The sequence below is a fragment of the Leuciscus leuciscus genome (genome assembly GCF_965113295.1).
Source record: "Leuciscus leuciscus genome assembly, chromosome: 10".
In the NCBI taxonomy this organism is placed as follows: Eukaryota; Metazoa; Chordata; class Actinopteri; order Cypriniformes; family Leuciscidae; genus Leuciscus; species Leuciscus leuciscus.
The window spans coordinates 42,319,851-42,335,868 of record NC_138734.1 but is presented as its reverse complement, the minus strand read 5'-3'; the positions used below and the strand labels follow the sequence as shown (position 1 = coordinate 42,335,868).

The 16,018-nt window shown below is 37.0% G+C and overlaps 1 protein-coding gene across 1 annotated transcript; it reads left to right on the top strand.

Annotated features, from left to right (window-relative positions):
• Positions 1-804: 804 nt before the first annotated feature.
• gpib (glucose-6-phosphate isomerase b) lies at positions 805-10,928 on the top strand. Its single transcript, XM_082181591.1, has 18 exons — positions 805-1,019; positions 1,395-1,485; positions 1,580-1,648; positions 2,478-2,597; positions 4,000-4,083; positions 4,274-4,420; positions 4,996-5,067; positions 5,153-5,197; positions 5,823-5,876; positions 6,277-6,337; positions 6,419-6,462; positions 7,000-7,152; positions 7,222-7,351; positions 7,426-7,502; positions 8,129-8,257; positions 8,803-8,878; positions 8,963-9,029; positions 10,413-10,928. The coding sequence occupies exons 1-18, from the start codon at positions 901-903 to the stop codon at positions 10,534-10,536; spliced, it is 1,662 nt and encodes a 553-aa protein (XP_082037717.1). The 5' UTR covers positions 805-900; the 3' UTR covers positions 10,537-10,928.
• Positions 10,929-16,018: the final 5,090 nt, after the last annotated feature.

Below are 16,018 nucleotides of genomic sequence, written 5' to 3'. Positions count from 1 at the left end.
TTGATGAAAATAATACATTAAAATTCGTTTTTTCTTCAGAGAGTTTTATCTGTTATTTATGTTTACTTTATTTATTTGATGAGTGATAATTATTAGTGGTGATAATTTTTTATTATTTAATAATATTTTGTTTTACATTTTCTCATTTTACTTTGTTTATATTATTTTATTTTTATTTTATTTCTTATGCTTTATTTTATTTAATACTGTTTCATATTCTTTATTTTATTTCATTTTTTATTATTTTTATTATTATTTTATTCTATTATTTAATTTAATTTTTATTTAATTTTCATTTCCCCAGCCACAGATGACTGAGAGTGTGATTGATGTGATGGACTCCTGTGTCCCCTAGTGTTCAATGTTTCAACAAACACAATATTCAGTGTCTTTCACATGATAGATCGATAGATGGCGCCACAATCAATCACTGGATCATGTTGCTATTTGTAGATTGTTTCCAGACACAAATGTAAAGTTATATTTACATATTGTGTGCGTGCGTGTGTGTATGTGCTTGTGTGTGTGTTTAGGCCAAATTTGATTTAATAAATACAATATATTGTACAGTACATAATATATAGAGAAGTGTGTGTGTGTGTGTGTGTGTGTGTGTGTGTGTGTGTGTGTGTGTGTGTGTGTGTGTGTGTGTGTGTGTGTGTGTGTGTGTGTGTGTGTGTGTGTGTGTGTGTGTGTGTGTGTGTGTGTGTGTGTGTGTGTGTGTGTGTGTGTGTGTGTGTGTGTGTGTGTGTGTGTGTGAATGAGGGGGTGTGTTGAGCTGCAGATCAGCTGCTTTCTTCGCCCTTCATAAGGTGGATCTGTGACATTTGGGTTCAGTTCAGCCGGAGGTTCTTACACACACACACACACACACACAGGTTCGGTCTGATACACGTCACGATGGGACTGACAAGCGACCCAAACTTTCAGAATCTAGAAAAATGGTTCAAATCAAACGCCGCGAATCTCAACATGAGGCAGATGTTCGAGGCTGATAAAAACCGATTTCAAAAGTTCAGGTACTTTATTTATTTATGTAACTATTCTGCATGAAACGGGTCATTATTTAAAGTAATATTTCATTTATAAAAAATATAGCAATTGACCTTCACAAATTTAGTGGGCGGGGTCATAAGTACAATCGTTTTTTGCCATCCTGTCAATCATTATGAAACCACACATCTAATTCATAACTTTTAAAATGTAAACTTTACAAAATGGCATAAAATATGTTAAGTATGTGTGTATTTATGAATTGTATGTATTTTTTATGTGTAATTTTAACTTAAGTTAAACTATCTGGTCTCAGGTTTTGCATGAGTTCAGCTTTATGTGTTTTCCTCTGTAACCAAGAGTTCATCTGAAGAATCCAGATGTTTGTATTCTTTTAACAGCTTAACTTTAAAAACAGACGAAGGAGACATTTTGCTGGATTACTCTAAGAACCGTATAAATGAAGAGGTTATGAAGATGCTCGTGGAGCTGGTAACGTTTTGAACAGATGAATGTTTCATGAGAAATAAATAGAATTATCCTTCCTCACATGTTATTGTTAATATTGTGATTCGCTTTACCCTAGGCAAAGTCTCGTGGTGTGGAGGCATCCAGAGACAAGATGTTCTCAGGAGAAAAGATTAATTTCACTGAGGTATTTCATATGTTTGTGTGTCTGGGTTTAAATCAACACATGCCCGAATACACATCCCATTTGCTGCGTTTATGGTCGAGATCAGCTGAGCTCTGTTTGCACTTTCACGTTTTTTAATGGATACTTGTGCTATAAATGATTCTGGTAACACTTTATAACTGCATGCTGTGAATCATTAGTAAATAGTTCATTCGTAATTTTTAAAGCATGTAATACATCTCTTTTGTAAAAGCTTTTTGAGGCATAAATAGTAGATGAGCTCGCAGAAATAGTTTACTGACAACTACTAAATGTTTTATAACTACCTGAATTAATCATGAGTTACAGTAGGAATACACGTTAATAAAGCATTTATTAACACACTGAGTAACTTACTATATGTCTGAATAAGATGTATAAATATACATTTAGTTTATTATGCACTTTCTAAATCTTATGAACCATTATAGAATACAATTATTAAACACATTATAGATATGCTTATAATTCAATAATAAAGCATTTAAACTGCTTATTAATGTCTATTAATGCTTTATAAATGATGAATTAACTATTTACTAATGCTTAAATAAAGATTCATAGCATTCAGTTATTATAAAGTCTTACCATGATTCTTTATTTGTCTGACATTTTTAAATGTAAGATGCACTTGTAAAATGCTTGCAGTTCTTATACACAGTCTAGTAGCAACAACAGGGACATGGGTTTGATTCTCGGGAAATGCATGAACTTATATCTTGAATGCAGTGTAAGTTGCATTGGATTAAAGTGTCTGGCAAATGCATAAATCATAACTGTAAGCATTGCATGATGATTGTGTCGTCTACAGGGTCGAGCTGTTCTCCACGTGGCCCTGAGGAACCGCTCAAACACACCCATAAACGTGGATGGGAAAGACGTGATGCCAGAGGTGAACAAGGTTCTGGAGAAGATGAAGGGCTTCTGTCATGTGAGTGTTATATCTGATGATGGGATGCTGTTCAAAAATAAGCAAAAATCTGCTTTAGCAGAGACCAGGTGTGGTTTTTGGGCTGAGGAAGAAGACGAGGCGAGTGTAGCAGATCTAAATGCAGCAGTCGCTTTATTAAGCAATACAAAAGACAGATATACACAAACGAGAGTCAACGAAACAGTGTCCAACACCAGACAACGAGCAAACTGAACTGAGGGCAATGGCTGCGTATGAAAACTTAAAAATGCTGCCTTCGAGACATGTCCGGATCCAATGTTAGCTTCACTTCGTGTCTCCTGAGATTCCTTCATCAGATCGATTTTTAAGGCAGCATAGACGCATCCTTCGCTGGCTTTGATATCCCACAATCCTGTGCTTTCCATTCTGTGACAGTTGAGACTAGTTAAAGAAAGATGGCGTCTGAAAGTTGCGTTTGCTGGTCAGTTCATGTGTAAATGTACGTTTTTGATCAACGTTTGTCACTTCTGATGTCATTTCTAGCGAGAAATTACTATTATAGTAATTAATACTTGCTTAGTTTTCACCAAAGCTCTCTCTATTTTGGCTGTAGATTATTAAACCGTTATGCTACCTCAGAAGTCTGTCTGAAATCAGTTTCGTGAGGAGCCTTCGTGCGCAAACGCTGCCTGCGATGTCTATAGGCAATGACTCTGTAGGAGGCGTTTGCGCCTGAAGGCACTTGTCAGCTGCCTAAGTTTTCGAATGCAGCCAATATTACGCAGCCAAACTCAGTGAACGAAACAAGGATCAGGTGTGAGAAATCAGTGAAACAACGAGTAACCATGACAACCAATGAAAACATACTTAAAGTCCCCCTGTGGTGAAAATCCAGCTTTTAATGTTGTTTATATGTCTATGTGATGTTTTTAATATGCTTTAAGACAAACCATGTGTAGATTCATAAGTCGACAGCATTGCTGAGTATTTTCTCCTTAAAACTGCAGTGAACCAAAGACAGTCTCAAAAACACACTTTGAAATCGCTGGTGTTTCTGACGTCACAAACTACCTTGTAACCAATCAGATCAACGTGTGATCATCAACCAGTGGATCTCCAAGCTGAGTGAGTGAGTGGAGGCGGGGCTCATTTGCATATTCATAGAACCGCGCATACTAAATGAGGCAAGGGTGTCTAATTACATTCAAGATATTTTAAGGCATTAAGAAAAAAATGTCAAGGAAAAATGTTTAAATATGTCATTTTGGTGATCAAAGATGAGTTTTAAGGGATACAATTATTGACTACTGGGGGACTTTAATAAACAAGAAAACTAAGGAAACACAGGAAAGAATGAGAAACAAACTAAAAGTCCATGAAAACGGAGCTAAAACAACAGCGGGATGTTATTATAACTCACAGGTTTTTCTTCCCGCCACAGAAAGTCCGCAGTGGCGAGTGGAAGGGTTACACTGGGAAATCCATCACTGATGTGGTCAATGTCGGCATCGGTGGATCTGATCTGGTTTGTGAAATCAAAACTCTATATTTTATTCTTTTCCTCCTGCTTTGGTGTTCTAGATTGGGGTTTTCAATCTTTTAGATGCCAAGGATCCCCATCCTAAAATTGTACAGGCATCTATATAGTTGTTTTTATATACTGTGAAAAATTAACACTATAAATATATATGTGTGTGTGTGTGTGTGTGTTTCAGGGTCCTTTAATGGTGACAGAAGCCCTGAAGCCCTACTCTAAAGGCGGACCTCGGGTCTGGTTTGTGTCAAACATCGATGGAACGCACATCGCTAAGACTCTGGCTGAACTCAACGCTGAGACCACACTCTTCATTGTCGCATCGAAGGTATTCAGAAAATAAACATATTTTACAGCACTAGCAGAGGTACACAAACAAGCAGAGGAAATAAACATTTTAAAGAGGCCATTTTATGCACTTTTCTTGATGTTGTTTCTGGGCTCTACTGGGTTTTCCTGCTTGAATGTTGATTATTTCCTCATATTCTCCATTGTTGCGGCTCCTCTCTTCCCAGTCTGTCAGTAACATTCTGTTTACTTCCTGTCTCTATGAAGCTCCTCCTTCTGAAAAGCACACTGTACTCTGATTGGTCGGCTGGAGCAGTGTGTTGTGATTGGTCAAGCGCTTCGAGCGTGTTTGGGAAATGTCCCGCCCCTTTCCATAACCGCCAGTTTCAACACACTACTAACTAACTCAACCAGGCCCCGCCCCTTTATTCTGCGCATGAATGATTTAAATGAGGAATATTGTGACGTGTTCGTTCCCGGAAGAAACTCAAGTTTCAGGGAGTTTAGAAACACTGACACTGATATAGAGAAGAACTGGAACAAAATCAATTTGATATTATATGTATCATAATGATAAAGTTGTGAAGTGGTTTGTTGTCTGTTTGTCTTCCTCAGACATTCACGACTCAGGAAACCATCACGAATGCTGAATCAGCGAAGGAATGGTTCCTTCTGGCTGCCAAAGACGTGAGTCGCATCTCTCACAGTGACGTGAGACGTGAGGCGTCTGTGCCACGCATTGATTTGTCTGTCGTTTTTATCATTCTCACAGAAATCTGCAGTTGCCAAGCACTTCGTGGCGCTCTCTACCAATGGAGTAAGTTCATTCTATTTTAGATGTAAAGGGCTCATATCATCAGGAATTACATTTTCCATAAACTTTAAAAATGAAACACTTCATTGTATTAAATCATATTGTAACTTTCAAAACTCAAAACAAACCAAAAAGAGCATTTATTGAAACTAAACTGCAAGAAAATGTCTAAGGCAAGGCAAAACAAGATTATTTATATAACACACTTCCTACACAGTGCTTTAGATCAAATCATTTCTTTAAAAAAATCCATTTACATAGAAGATGCACTTGAAAAAATGCATTTTATATACAGTATTATTTTAGTATCATTGAGAGATATTATTATAGTTTTCATAAATATTTTTCAATAAAATTTTAGTTAAAGTTTTATTCATTTTGTTGTGTTTTTGTCATTTGTTTTTTGGTTCTGTGTCTTAAAGATACAGTAGCAAAAAAAAAAATAGTCAAAGAGACTAAATTATGACCAAATTATGACTAATTGACCAGCATTATATTATGGTCATATCAGGGAGAAAACATAATCAATAAAAACATGACCTGATCCCTTTAAAAAAGCAGACATTTGAAAATATTGCATCAGATTTTTTAAGTTCTCAGACCAACTTTATTCCTTTCTGTGTTTCAGCCCAAAGTGAAGGACTTCGGCATCGACCCGGAGAACATGTTTGAGTTTTGGGACGTGAGTGTGTGTCCGTCAAGGGCCTGAGTTATTTTTGCCCTGTTGAAGTAGGTGTGTGTGTGTGTGTGTGTGTGTGTGTGTGTGTGTGTAAGCTCACAGCAGCAGCTGCTGGTAACCAGAGTCTCTCGACTGACTCGCAGTTATTCATGATCCTGACCTTATCCGAGCGCAGGTCACTGGAAAGGCCGACGGGATACTTTTACTCACATTGTTGATATTTAAAGGGCAAGGTTCCTTACAATCCCGTTCATTATGGACACTATAAGCTCTTCATCTTACTGTATGTTTGATCAAGTAAAGAAAAGCTTGATTAGTATGTTTACAGAAAACTCGAGTGAACATCTAATAATGCATAAATCACACTGTGTGCAGATCTGTATTGTGCCTCTTTTGATTTCAGTGGGTCGGCGGACGATACTCCTTATGGTCTGCGATCGGGCTGTCTATTGCACTTCATATCGGTGAGTGTTATCATGTGACTCTCGTGTCAGATGATGAGTGTGAGAGATTCTCAAGCGTCTGTCTGATCTCTTCTGTCACAGGATTCGAGAACTTCGAGAAGCTGTTGGCTGGAGCTCATTGGATGGTGGGTTTTATTACTGGAGGACGTTATCAGTATTTGACCTTCATTAGCAAACCATAAAAATGTGCTGAATTAAAATATTCAAATTCAAAGTCAAACATTTATGTATAATGACCTGCAGATACACGTGCGTTTCAGAAGTATGGGGCTAATAAGATTTTGTAATAAAAAAAAAAAAATTTTTAAATGCAGTTAAAATGTCAAATATTATTAGAATTTCAAAGAACTTGTTTTCTATGTGAATATATATTAAAGTGTAATTTATTCCTGTGATCAAAGCTGAATTTTCAGCATCATTACTCCAGTCTTCAGTGTCACATGATCCTTCAGAAATCATTCTAATATGATGATTTGATGCTCAAAAACATTTATGATTATTATCATTAATGTTGAAAACAGTCGTGCTGCTTCATATTTTCGTGGAAACTTTTTTCAGGATTGTTTGATGAATACAAAGGCATTTATTTGAAATAGAAACTGATCAGGTGAATGCATCCTGTGCTGATCTCTTTTTAAAAGCGTGCTTAAACTCTCTGGCAGGACACTCACTTCCGCACGGCCCCTGTGGATCAGAACGCACCCGTTCTGCTCGCTCTGCTGGGCATCTGGTACATCAACTTCTTCCAGGCGGAGACACACTGCCTTCTGCCGTACGATCAGTACATGCACCGCTTCGCTGCGTACTTCCAACAGGTAGAAAACACACACTCCTGCACAGAGCTTCTGTTGGAGTATGCTGTATCTAATGCTGTGGTTTTACAGGGTGACATGGAGTCTAATGGAAAGTACATCACGACTAAGGGTAACAAGGTGAACTATCACACCGGGCCGATCGTGTGGGGTGAACCGGGAACTAACGGACAGCACGCTTTCTACCAGCTGATCCACCAAGGTGCACTCGCTGACCTGCTCAATCTGACATACAGAACGAGGGGCGTCTGTCTGACCCTTCTGTCTCCTCAACAGGAACCCGCATGATTCCTGCTGACTTCCTCATTCCTGCCCAGACTCAACATCCAATCAGAAACAGCCTTCACCACAAGGTACCGAGCTGAGGTTGTCGAGTGGTTTACTGAAGCACATTTCAGACATGAGCAAAAACAAATCTTGCTTTAGTACATCGTGATTATGACATAAAAAGTCAAAATTATGACAAAAAGTCGAAACTATGAAAAACAGTAATATTTATGAGATTAGGTTTTATGACAGTTGTGATTATGAACTATTCAAAAATATGAAATTTGACAAAAAGTCAAAATTCGGACATAGTAAGTCGAAATCACGACTTTAAAAAAGTCACAAGTATGACACAAGTCATAATTATGACATACTAAGTGCGAGTTTTGACATAAGTCACATTTATGAGATAAAAAGTTGCAATTATGACAGTTGTGATTATGAGATGAAAAGTTGAAAGTATGACTTCAAAAGTCATAATTATCACATAAAAAGTCAAACATTATGACATATTAAGTCAAAATCATGACTTTAAAAAGTCAAAATCAAACTAAATAAATAAAAAACAAGAATTGTCTATTTTGATTTCATGGCGACTTTAACTTTTATTTTCCTGTTTTTTTGTTGTTGTTTTCTTACGTGAAGCTGCTCTGACGCAATCTGTATTTTACAGTATTAAATGCTATATAAATAAATGTGATCTGACTTGTAGATCCTGGTGGCGAACTTCCTAGCCCAGACCGAGGCACTGATGAAGGGAAAGACCACAGAAGAGGCGAAGAAAGAGCTGGAAGCTGGAGGACTGAGCGGAGAGAAACTAGAGAGTATTCTACCACACAAAGTGAGAACAGAAAGTCCACCACTGGCTTATACTGACCCCTACATGACACACATCACAACTACATCCCAGAAACACCACCACACTACTCTTAATACTCACGCAGCATGTATAATGTGCACAGTTTGTGGATTTTCTGTATGAATACCCATATTATGTATATATTATATTATATAGTGTATGAGATAATGTATCCCACAATCATGACCTTCAGTTTCCAGTGTGATAAATAAGCAAGTTGACTCACGATTTGGTTCCAGATTTTCCATGCAAACTTATAATTAAATTTATTTATTTCATATTTCTATTTTTATTTGTTAATTTATAATATTTTATAATGTGCAAATCACATGCAACATAGTGAAGAGCAATGTAGAATACTACTATTTGAATATTTATCATTGCGTAATGATAATTTCAGATACCATTATTAAAAAATAGCTGTTATACAATGTATAAGTATACAATAAGCAATACTACATTTTGAGCACAGCTGAATTCTGAGTATTGCAGTAGCATTAGAACATAATCCATCCGTTTCTGTCCAGGTATTTCAAGGAAACAAGCCAACGAACTCCATCATCTTCAAAAAGTTGTCCCCGTATACTCTAGGCGTTCTGATTGGTGGGTTAAACGCTGTTTGAAATGTTTTAGTGTATTAGATATCATCAGATTTGCAGGTTCCTGACCTCTGACCTTTCTTAACAGCCATGTACGAACACAAGATCTTCATTCAGGGCGTCATGTGGGAAATCAACAGTTTTGATCAGTGGGGGTGAGTCAGCCAATGGATGAATATGATTAAATAAATTGAGTTTTGATGCGTTAAGTAGCTATTATTACCAGACCATTGCTATTTTATTATTAGTTTTTAATAATATTGTAAAGTAGTTTTTATTTTAATATTATGTTTTATTATTAGATTTTTATATTATATTTGTAATTTTATTTTTGTAATTTTGTTTTTATTAGTTTAAAAAAACATATGCCTAGTTTTTGTTCATTTTTATTTCACTTTTAATTTTAGTTTTTTTACTGCATCAAGTTAAACTAAATTGAAAGGAGAAATGTTACATTATACTTGAAAATGTTTTCTTATGGTTTTAGTTTTAGATGACTGTAATAACTTGATAACTTGAATGATCTGGAATAAATAAAATGATATCTGGAATGTTAATGAAACAGAATAAACCCGTCAAAATAATTATATTTCTGATCCTGAGCTCAAGTTTAATTTGTTAAATAATTTATATATAAGACCAGTTTTAATTTAGTATAATTGAAATACTATTATAGTTTATTTTTTATATTTTTGGAATTTCTGTTTTCATTTTAATGTTTTTTACCTGATCTCGGGTTGTTTTATAAAGTTGTAGACAATTGTAATGACACATTTGTATTGTAAAAAATACGAGTATAGTTGGCCTGACTAGCCACGTCCTCCATAAAACACAAAACAATCCCAAACAATTAATAAAAGAGCACATTTTATACAGACACTTCATATTTAATGGTGCTTGTTGATTTGTAGATTCAATTTGATAGACTAACCTTTCAAGAAAACATTTGCAAATGGTTTGTAAAAGGTGTTTTTATGCTGAGTTTTCGTTGCATTTACATTGTTTTGGCCAGCAGGGGTCGCCAGCGTGTGGCGTTTCCAGCGCTTTGAATCAGTGAATCATTTTGAAGGAATTGATTAAATTGATTCAGAGTTTCTCACATCACTATTGTTACTTTAGTACATCAAGTTAAACTAAATGAAAATTATAAACTAAATGAAAATAATGTCACGGTCAGGATGAGGAAGAAGACGAGACGTAGCTTTATTTTACAAAACCAAGAGAGAATTAAAAAACACGAGAAACGACGCAACATTCAACATCAGACAAAGACCAACTAAACTGAGGGCTAAAGAGTACTAATGATCTAAACAAGTAACAGGTGTGAGAAATCAATGAAACAATGAGTAACCATGGCAACCAATGAAAACATACGTAAACACAGGGAATAATGAGAAATAAACTAAATGTCCATTAAAACAAAACTAAAACAACTAAACTGAACTGTTTCAAGTAACAAAAGTGTTTTCTTACGGTTTTAGTTTTAGTTCCAGATTCATTTTGATACATATTCACGTCTGTCTTCTCTCTATTCTCAGCGTGGAGCTCGGGAAACAGCTGGCGAAGAAGATCGAACCCGAGCTTCAGGATTCTGCCGAGGTCAGTTCCCACGATTCATCCACCAATGGCCTCATCAACTTCCTCAAGAAGAACTTCGCTTGAATGAACCAGGAAGAGAAGCTTCACCTTTTCCCAGAATCCCCTGCTGCATCCCAAAACCACACCAACCTTCTGAAAGCACACGGCACAAATAATGAGGGTTGCACCAACATTTTTTAATTAGATTTTTAAATATTTTGAAACAATAATGTAGTTTATTTTTAACAGACAGTTAACGCATTATTGTGTAACCATAAATATGCAGTATTGTGTTAATTTATGATTATGCATAAGTAAAAAAAGTTAGCATCTTTGTTACACCAAACTCTGTGAAATATCCCTCATCTGAAGCACCACGTGTTTTACAGTTTGTAAAGTTTCTGTTTTCATCACAAGTGGGAGTATTTTTCCCCCCAAAATAAATCACTTTGCACTGAACTTCTGTTCAGATAGAATATTGTCATAAAAATATTTGAGCAGTAAATAGTGTGAACACTACACATGAACTGATCAAATGTAAACACTGCAATCTAAGTCACTTTGGATATAAGAATTTACAAAATCCATAAATCCCAGGCAGCAACATAGTGTCGGCCCAGACCCTGTACATGTGGATTCCTCGCGTACCAGATGTGGGCCGGATCTGGGCCGACACTATGTTGCTGTCTGGGATGTAAATGCACACTGCTATGGATACTGTAATGTATCCCACAATGCAATGTGCTCAACTTCATATTTCCAAAGCTGCATCCAAAATCGCATACAGTCTTGAGTAGGTTCTTGTTTTGAATAATTACTCCACGACCGCTAAAAAAGTGTTTCATATAGTATGAGTGTAATCTGGACGTACTACATTATCCATGATGTCATTATCATGTGACACTTCCAGCGTCAGTTGCGTCGCTTCACTGCCATTCAAAACTCCTCTCCCGTGGCCTTATGGGAAACACACACACACACACACACACACACACACACCATCATCACCACATCACATGCATTAAACCAGCAGTAACCACTGGAAATCCAAGTGCCATGGGATAGTAAAGTGTCCATCAAATGCATATTTCATTTAGTAGTAGGTCATCCGTGTACTTTTTGCCGACTCTTTTATGAATTTGGACATACTTCTTTTGTCACATACTGTTTTTCGCCTACTCTATAGGGTAAGTCGGGGTAAGATGAGCCATCACCTTAATTTTTTCTCCTGACCGTAATTGACACAAAATCTAATCTCAGCGCTTTTGATGAATGGCTTTGCTATTTTTCATCTGAATATCAACATTTGTGAGCTTTAGTCAGCCGAAACAGTTTTGAGAATTATTGATCTAATTTTGTGTCTCTGGAAAATAGTGAACTATGACACTGTGTTATGTTGAGTATCAAAGTTTTTTTTTTTTTTTCTGTTTGTTAATGAGGGATTTGTGGACACATTCATGTTTAGTTATAGTTTTTATTTTTACGTAAAAAGATAAAATTAGACCCTTGGGGTAAGATGGGCCAGCAGAATTAGCACTGAAGGCCCAAAGTGACTAATGTTATTATTTTTTAAATGTAATAATTATTGTAATTAATGGGGTTATTATTCAGTATTTCCATGAATTAGATGTACATTTCGGACATCTTCGCTTTCATTAAAACCTATAGGTTAGTTTAATGAAATCATTTTATATGCGTTCTTAGTGTTGCTATTATGACATATCTTCTTCAACTTCAACTATCTGGAATATGATATATACTGTATATATGGATCAGAAGGACGAGTTGTTCACCAGCAGCAGGTGGCGCTGTAAGTCCATATGCATAACAGTTCATCAGTTTCCCGGATCCCAGTGTTTCCCTCTTTTGGATCATGAGGTCAAAGGTCAGTTGTGTTCAGTTCCACTCAAATCCCAAATCACACAGAGTCAGAACCAAAACTCACATCTGGAAAACATCATGTGAATGAACAACAGTAAATTACCCTATATTACCATACAGAAATGATTAATCGCACGAGTTTTGGAGCTGTAAATAATTCCTGCATCTGATGAAATGATTGACAGATCACAGAGAAATCTCAGAGAGAGATCAGATCAGGGGAAAATGTGCTTGTTGCCTGGCAACATGACTTTCACTTCAAACATCACACGCCTGGTTATTTCCGGCTTTTTCCTGGAAGAAGAAAAAATAATGATCAGGAGGAGAATGATTTCTGAAATTTCATCTGAGCTGAGATAAAACTGGCAGAATGCAAAATGAATTAACATATCAAGATCCTCACAGCCATTTGAAAGGCAATGCAGTTACCGTGGCAACAAGGCTAAAAACTATCTGGCATTTTCCATAAATGGAGCTGGTGTCCTTTTAATTAAAGCAATAAAGGCTCGAGTCTCCTCTTCAATCGATCGATGATGTGAGATAAGAGACACGTCAGTCACTCTGAAGGAAACACGTTTCTTCATCATTTATGCTCAATAACTCATATCTGATGTGCTTTCTTTCTAGTGAACGTATAAAATTGTTTGCTTGTGTATACTGTACTATTATTACTATTGAACAAGCACTGAACATTAATGTATAATGCCAAAACATTTGGTCAGTCTCACCTCAGCCTTCACGACTGGATCCAACATGAAAGAATAAAATAATTGTAATAATAATATAAATAAAAGTTATGTAATTTGGCACACAGATAGAGGACAGTCTAAAATGTCACTACAGCAAATTTGGAGTCTTTAACTCAATCCCTCTAGCGCCACCAACTGTCCAAAGTTGCACTCACGTTTGTTCAGAACTTTTGAACCGTAAGGGTTAGAAATACAATTATTTCCATAAGTAATAATAATTATTAAAATTATTATTTATTTTTCAAAAATCACAAAACTGGCCCCTTCAGATTCGGTGCAGCATGTCAAGTCGAACGATACCCAATTTTCCCATTTCAACCATTTGGGGCGTCAGACATTTTGAATTTTGTCGTAAAATGCTATTTTTTGTGAATGCATTGGCGTATCCTTATGAAACATGATATGTGTCTTTGGCACCATGCCCAAAAATACTAACAACTTTTGATAAGCTTTGCCTATTATAATGAAACTGGTGTTCATGGATTCCTTGGGTCATGCCGAAACATACATACCAATTTTGCCACAGTCGGCCGAACTTCCCGTCCGCCATGTTGACTTTCTTTCAAAACGTACTTTTTCGAACTAATCCTAGACAGTTTGTCCGATTTTCACCAAAAACTAATCATATTATCTTAAGATCATGCAGGCAAAAAGTTATGGATTTCATGTCGATAGACAAAAGGTTTTTCATATAATGCACCAACAAAGTTGTGGCATGATGCCAAAATAACTCTTAGGCTGTTTCTCTGAAATGCTTTGGCAGATTGACACCAAACTTTGCATGTGTCATTGTCGCCTCACACTAACCACACCACATCAATTTCATAACAGCGCCACCTACTGGTCAAAAGTGATAAAGCATTAAATCACATCACTAGTGATTGTATTTATGATTTTTCAGCCATTTTGCCTGAAATGATCTTAATGATTTATCATGTGTTTGTGCTTGGCCTCTTAATGGCTGCTTTCAGCTATATTTATTATTAATATTAATATTATTAATCACCAAAACATAATATTTAACTGCGTCTCACAGTTACTGCATTACGTCTCCCTGAAAGTTCTCTATAAAATTGTGACACACAGAAAGTTAAATCATTTGGATTCTTTTTTCAGGATGGAAGTAAATCATTTCATTTCCTTCATTTTTATTTCCACATATTTTTTGTTTGAATATTTTTCACTGCATTAGTCGAGCTCAACCATTTAACCCTGTAAACAAAGACTTTTCATCAATTTGGGATAAATATAAGAATCAGTCAAACAACTGATATCAGTATGAGTTTGATATGAATTAAAGAGCTCACAGGCGGATTTAGATTAAATTCAGTGAAATGGAGGATCTTGTTGTAATTTACACAATAAATGCATCACTGCTTTATTTTCTCATAAACTGATTTTAAATCCTCTTTGCTGACTCTGTATTTGATCAGACTGACAACATTTCAAACTGGAGTAAAAGAAAATGCAAAATAGTATTTAATTATGAGACAATAACTGGATGCTGTTTGCTGATTTAAACATGCACGATGTTGTTCAGTGCATACAGCATAACTGTTCACATGCTATTTTTGCATGCATGTACACTAGTGCAGACCGAGCACGGCCTTTGACATCATCCCTGTATTTATTTGAGGTCAGTGGCACCAGATTTGACCCGTCCTCATGGACTTTCATTCATTCGCTGTTCAAACTCCATCACAGAAGTCACAGAAGGCCAGAGACTCATGGAAAACTTTGCTACTGAACTGATCTCATCATGCGATCAGCTGCGATTCTTCAATCTAGGAAAACAAGAGCAGCAAAAAGTCCCGTGATTAAATTACACATCAATCTAATGGCAGAGATGCGGAGTGGAGCTCTGATTCCCAGCGTCACGGCTGGATTTACACACACACACACACACACGTTCCCACGGATCCAGTAGTTATGTGAAGCCAATCCTCACTGTCCCGAGATTTTTGGGTGGTCCTTTGGCCTGGAGCCCCGACACTGTCATTGACAAAGAAACCCGGTTTGAAATGGAAAATCTGCTTCAGTTTCAGCACTGATCTGGGGTCAGACGGACCTCTGAATCAGCATGATTTTCATCCGAGACCAGAGTATCACAGAGACCAGAGTATCACAGAGACACAGACACAGAGTCTGTGTAACAAAACCAGCCCAATAATATCAAAACTCAACATATGCTCTTCCCATACATACAGAACAATCACAGCAGTGAGTTTTGCATCTCCTTGAACGTTAAATAGCATATGTACTCCAACACAACAGAAGCTGTAACACTCCACTGGAGACAAGTCTGTAGAGAACCCAAGTGCAGTTTATTTACAGACTGAGATCAAACATAAGGCATGAACATGACAGGACCTTCCCACAGAGAAACAATACTTGACAAAGACACATGGCAAACATGAGGGCTTCAATACACAAGACTAATGACTAGACAAGGGACACCTGTGAACAATGAACCAATGACATCATGACGACACAGAACACATGGTAGGATCACATGACAGACATGAAACAGGAACATGACACAAAACCAAATTCGTGACAAATATTCTTGGGACGAGACCCTGGAACGGCGGCGGCCATCTTGGCCGAGGGCTCACTGTCTGGAGCCGGTGTGTGTGTTCCCACACACTCAAAATAGCCGTGGCGACTGTATCTCCCGGAGCTGACCCAGGCTCGGCTGACATGACGTGAAGAGGCTCAGGCTCGGCAGACCTGTGGGGTTGCAGGGATTCTCATCCGCACAACCCACAGTAAAAGTTGAGCGCTCAACAGAAGGGCATAGTCTGTGTATTGGGCAGGGAAAAGGGAATATTCGCCCCTGGCAAACAAGACCGGATCGGTTCCTTGAGACTCACTCTAAAGATGTCCTTGAGCGCAAACGTCATTAAAATCCACCAGACAACATAGTCCTCCAGGGG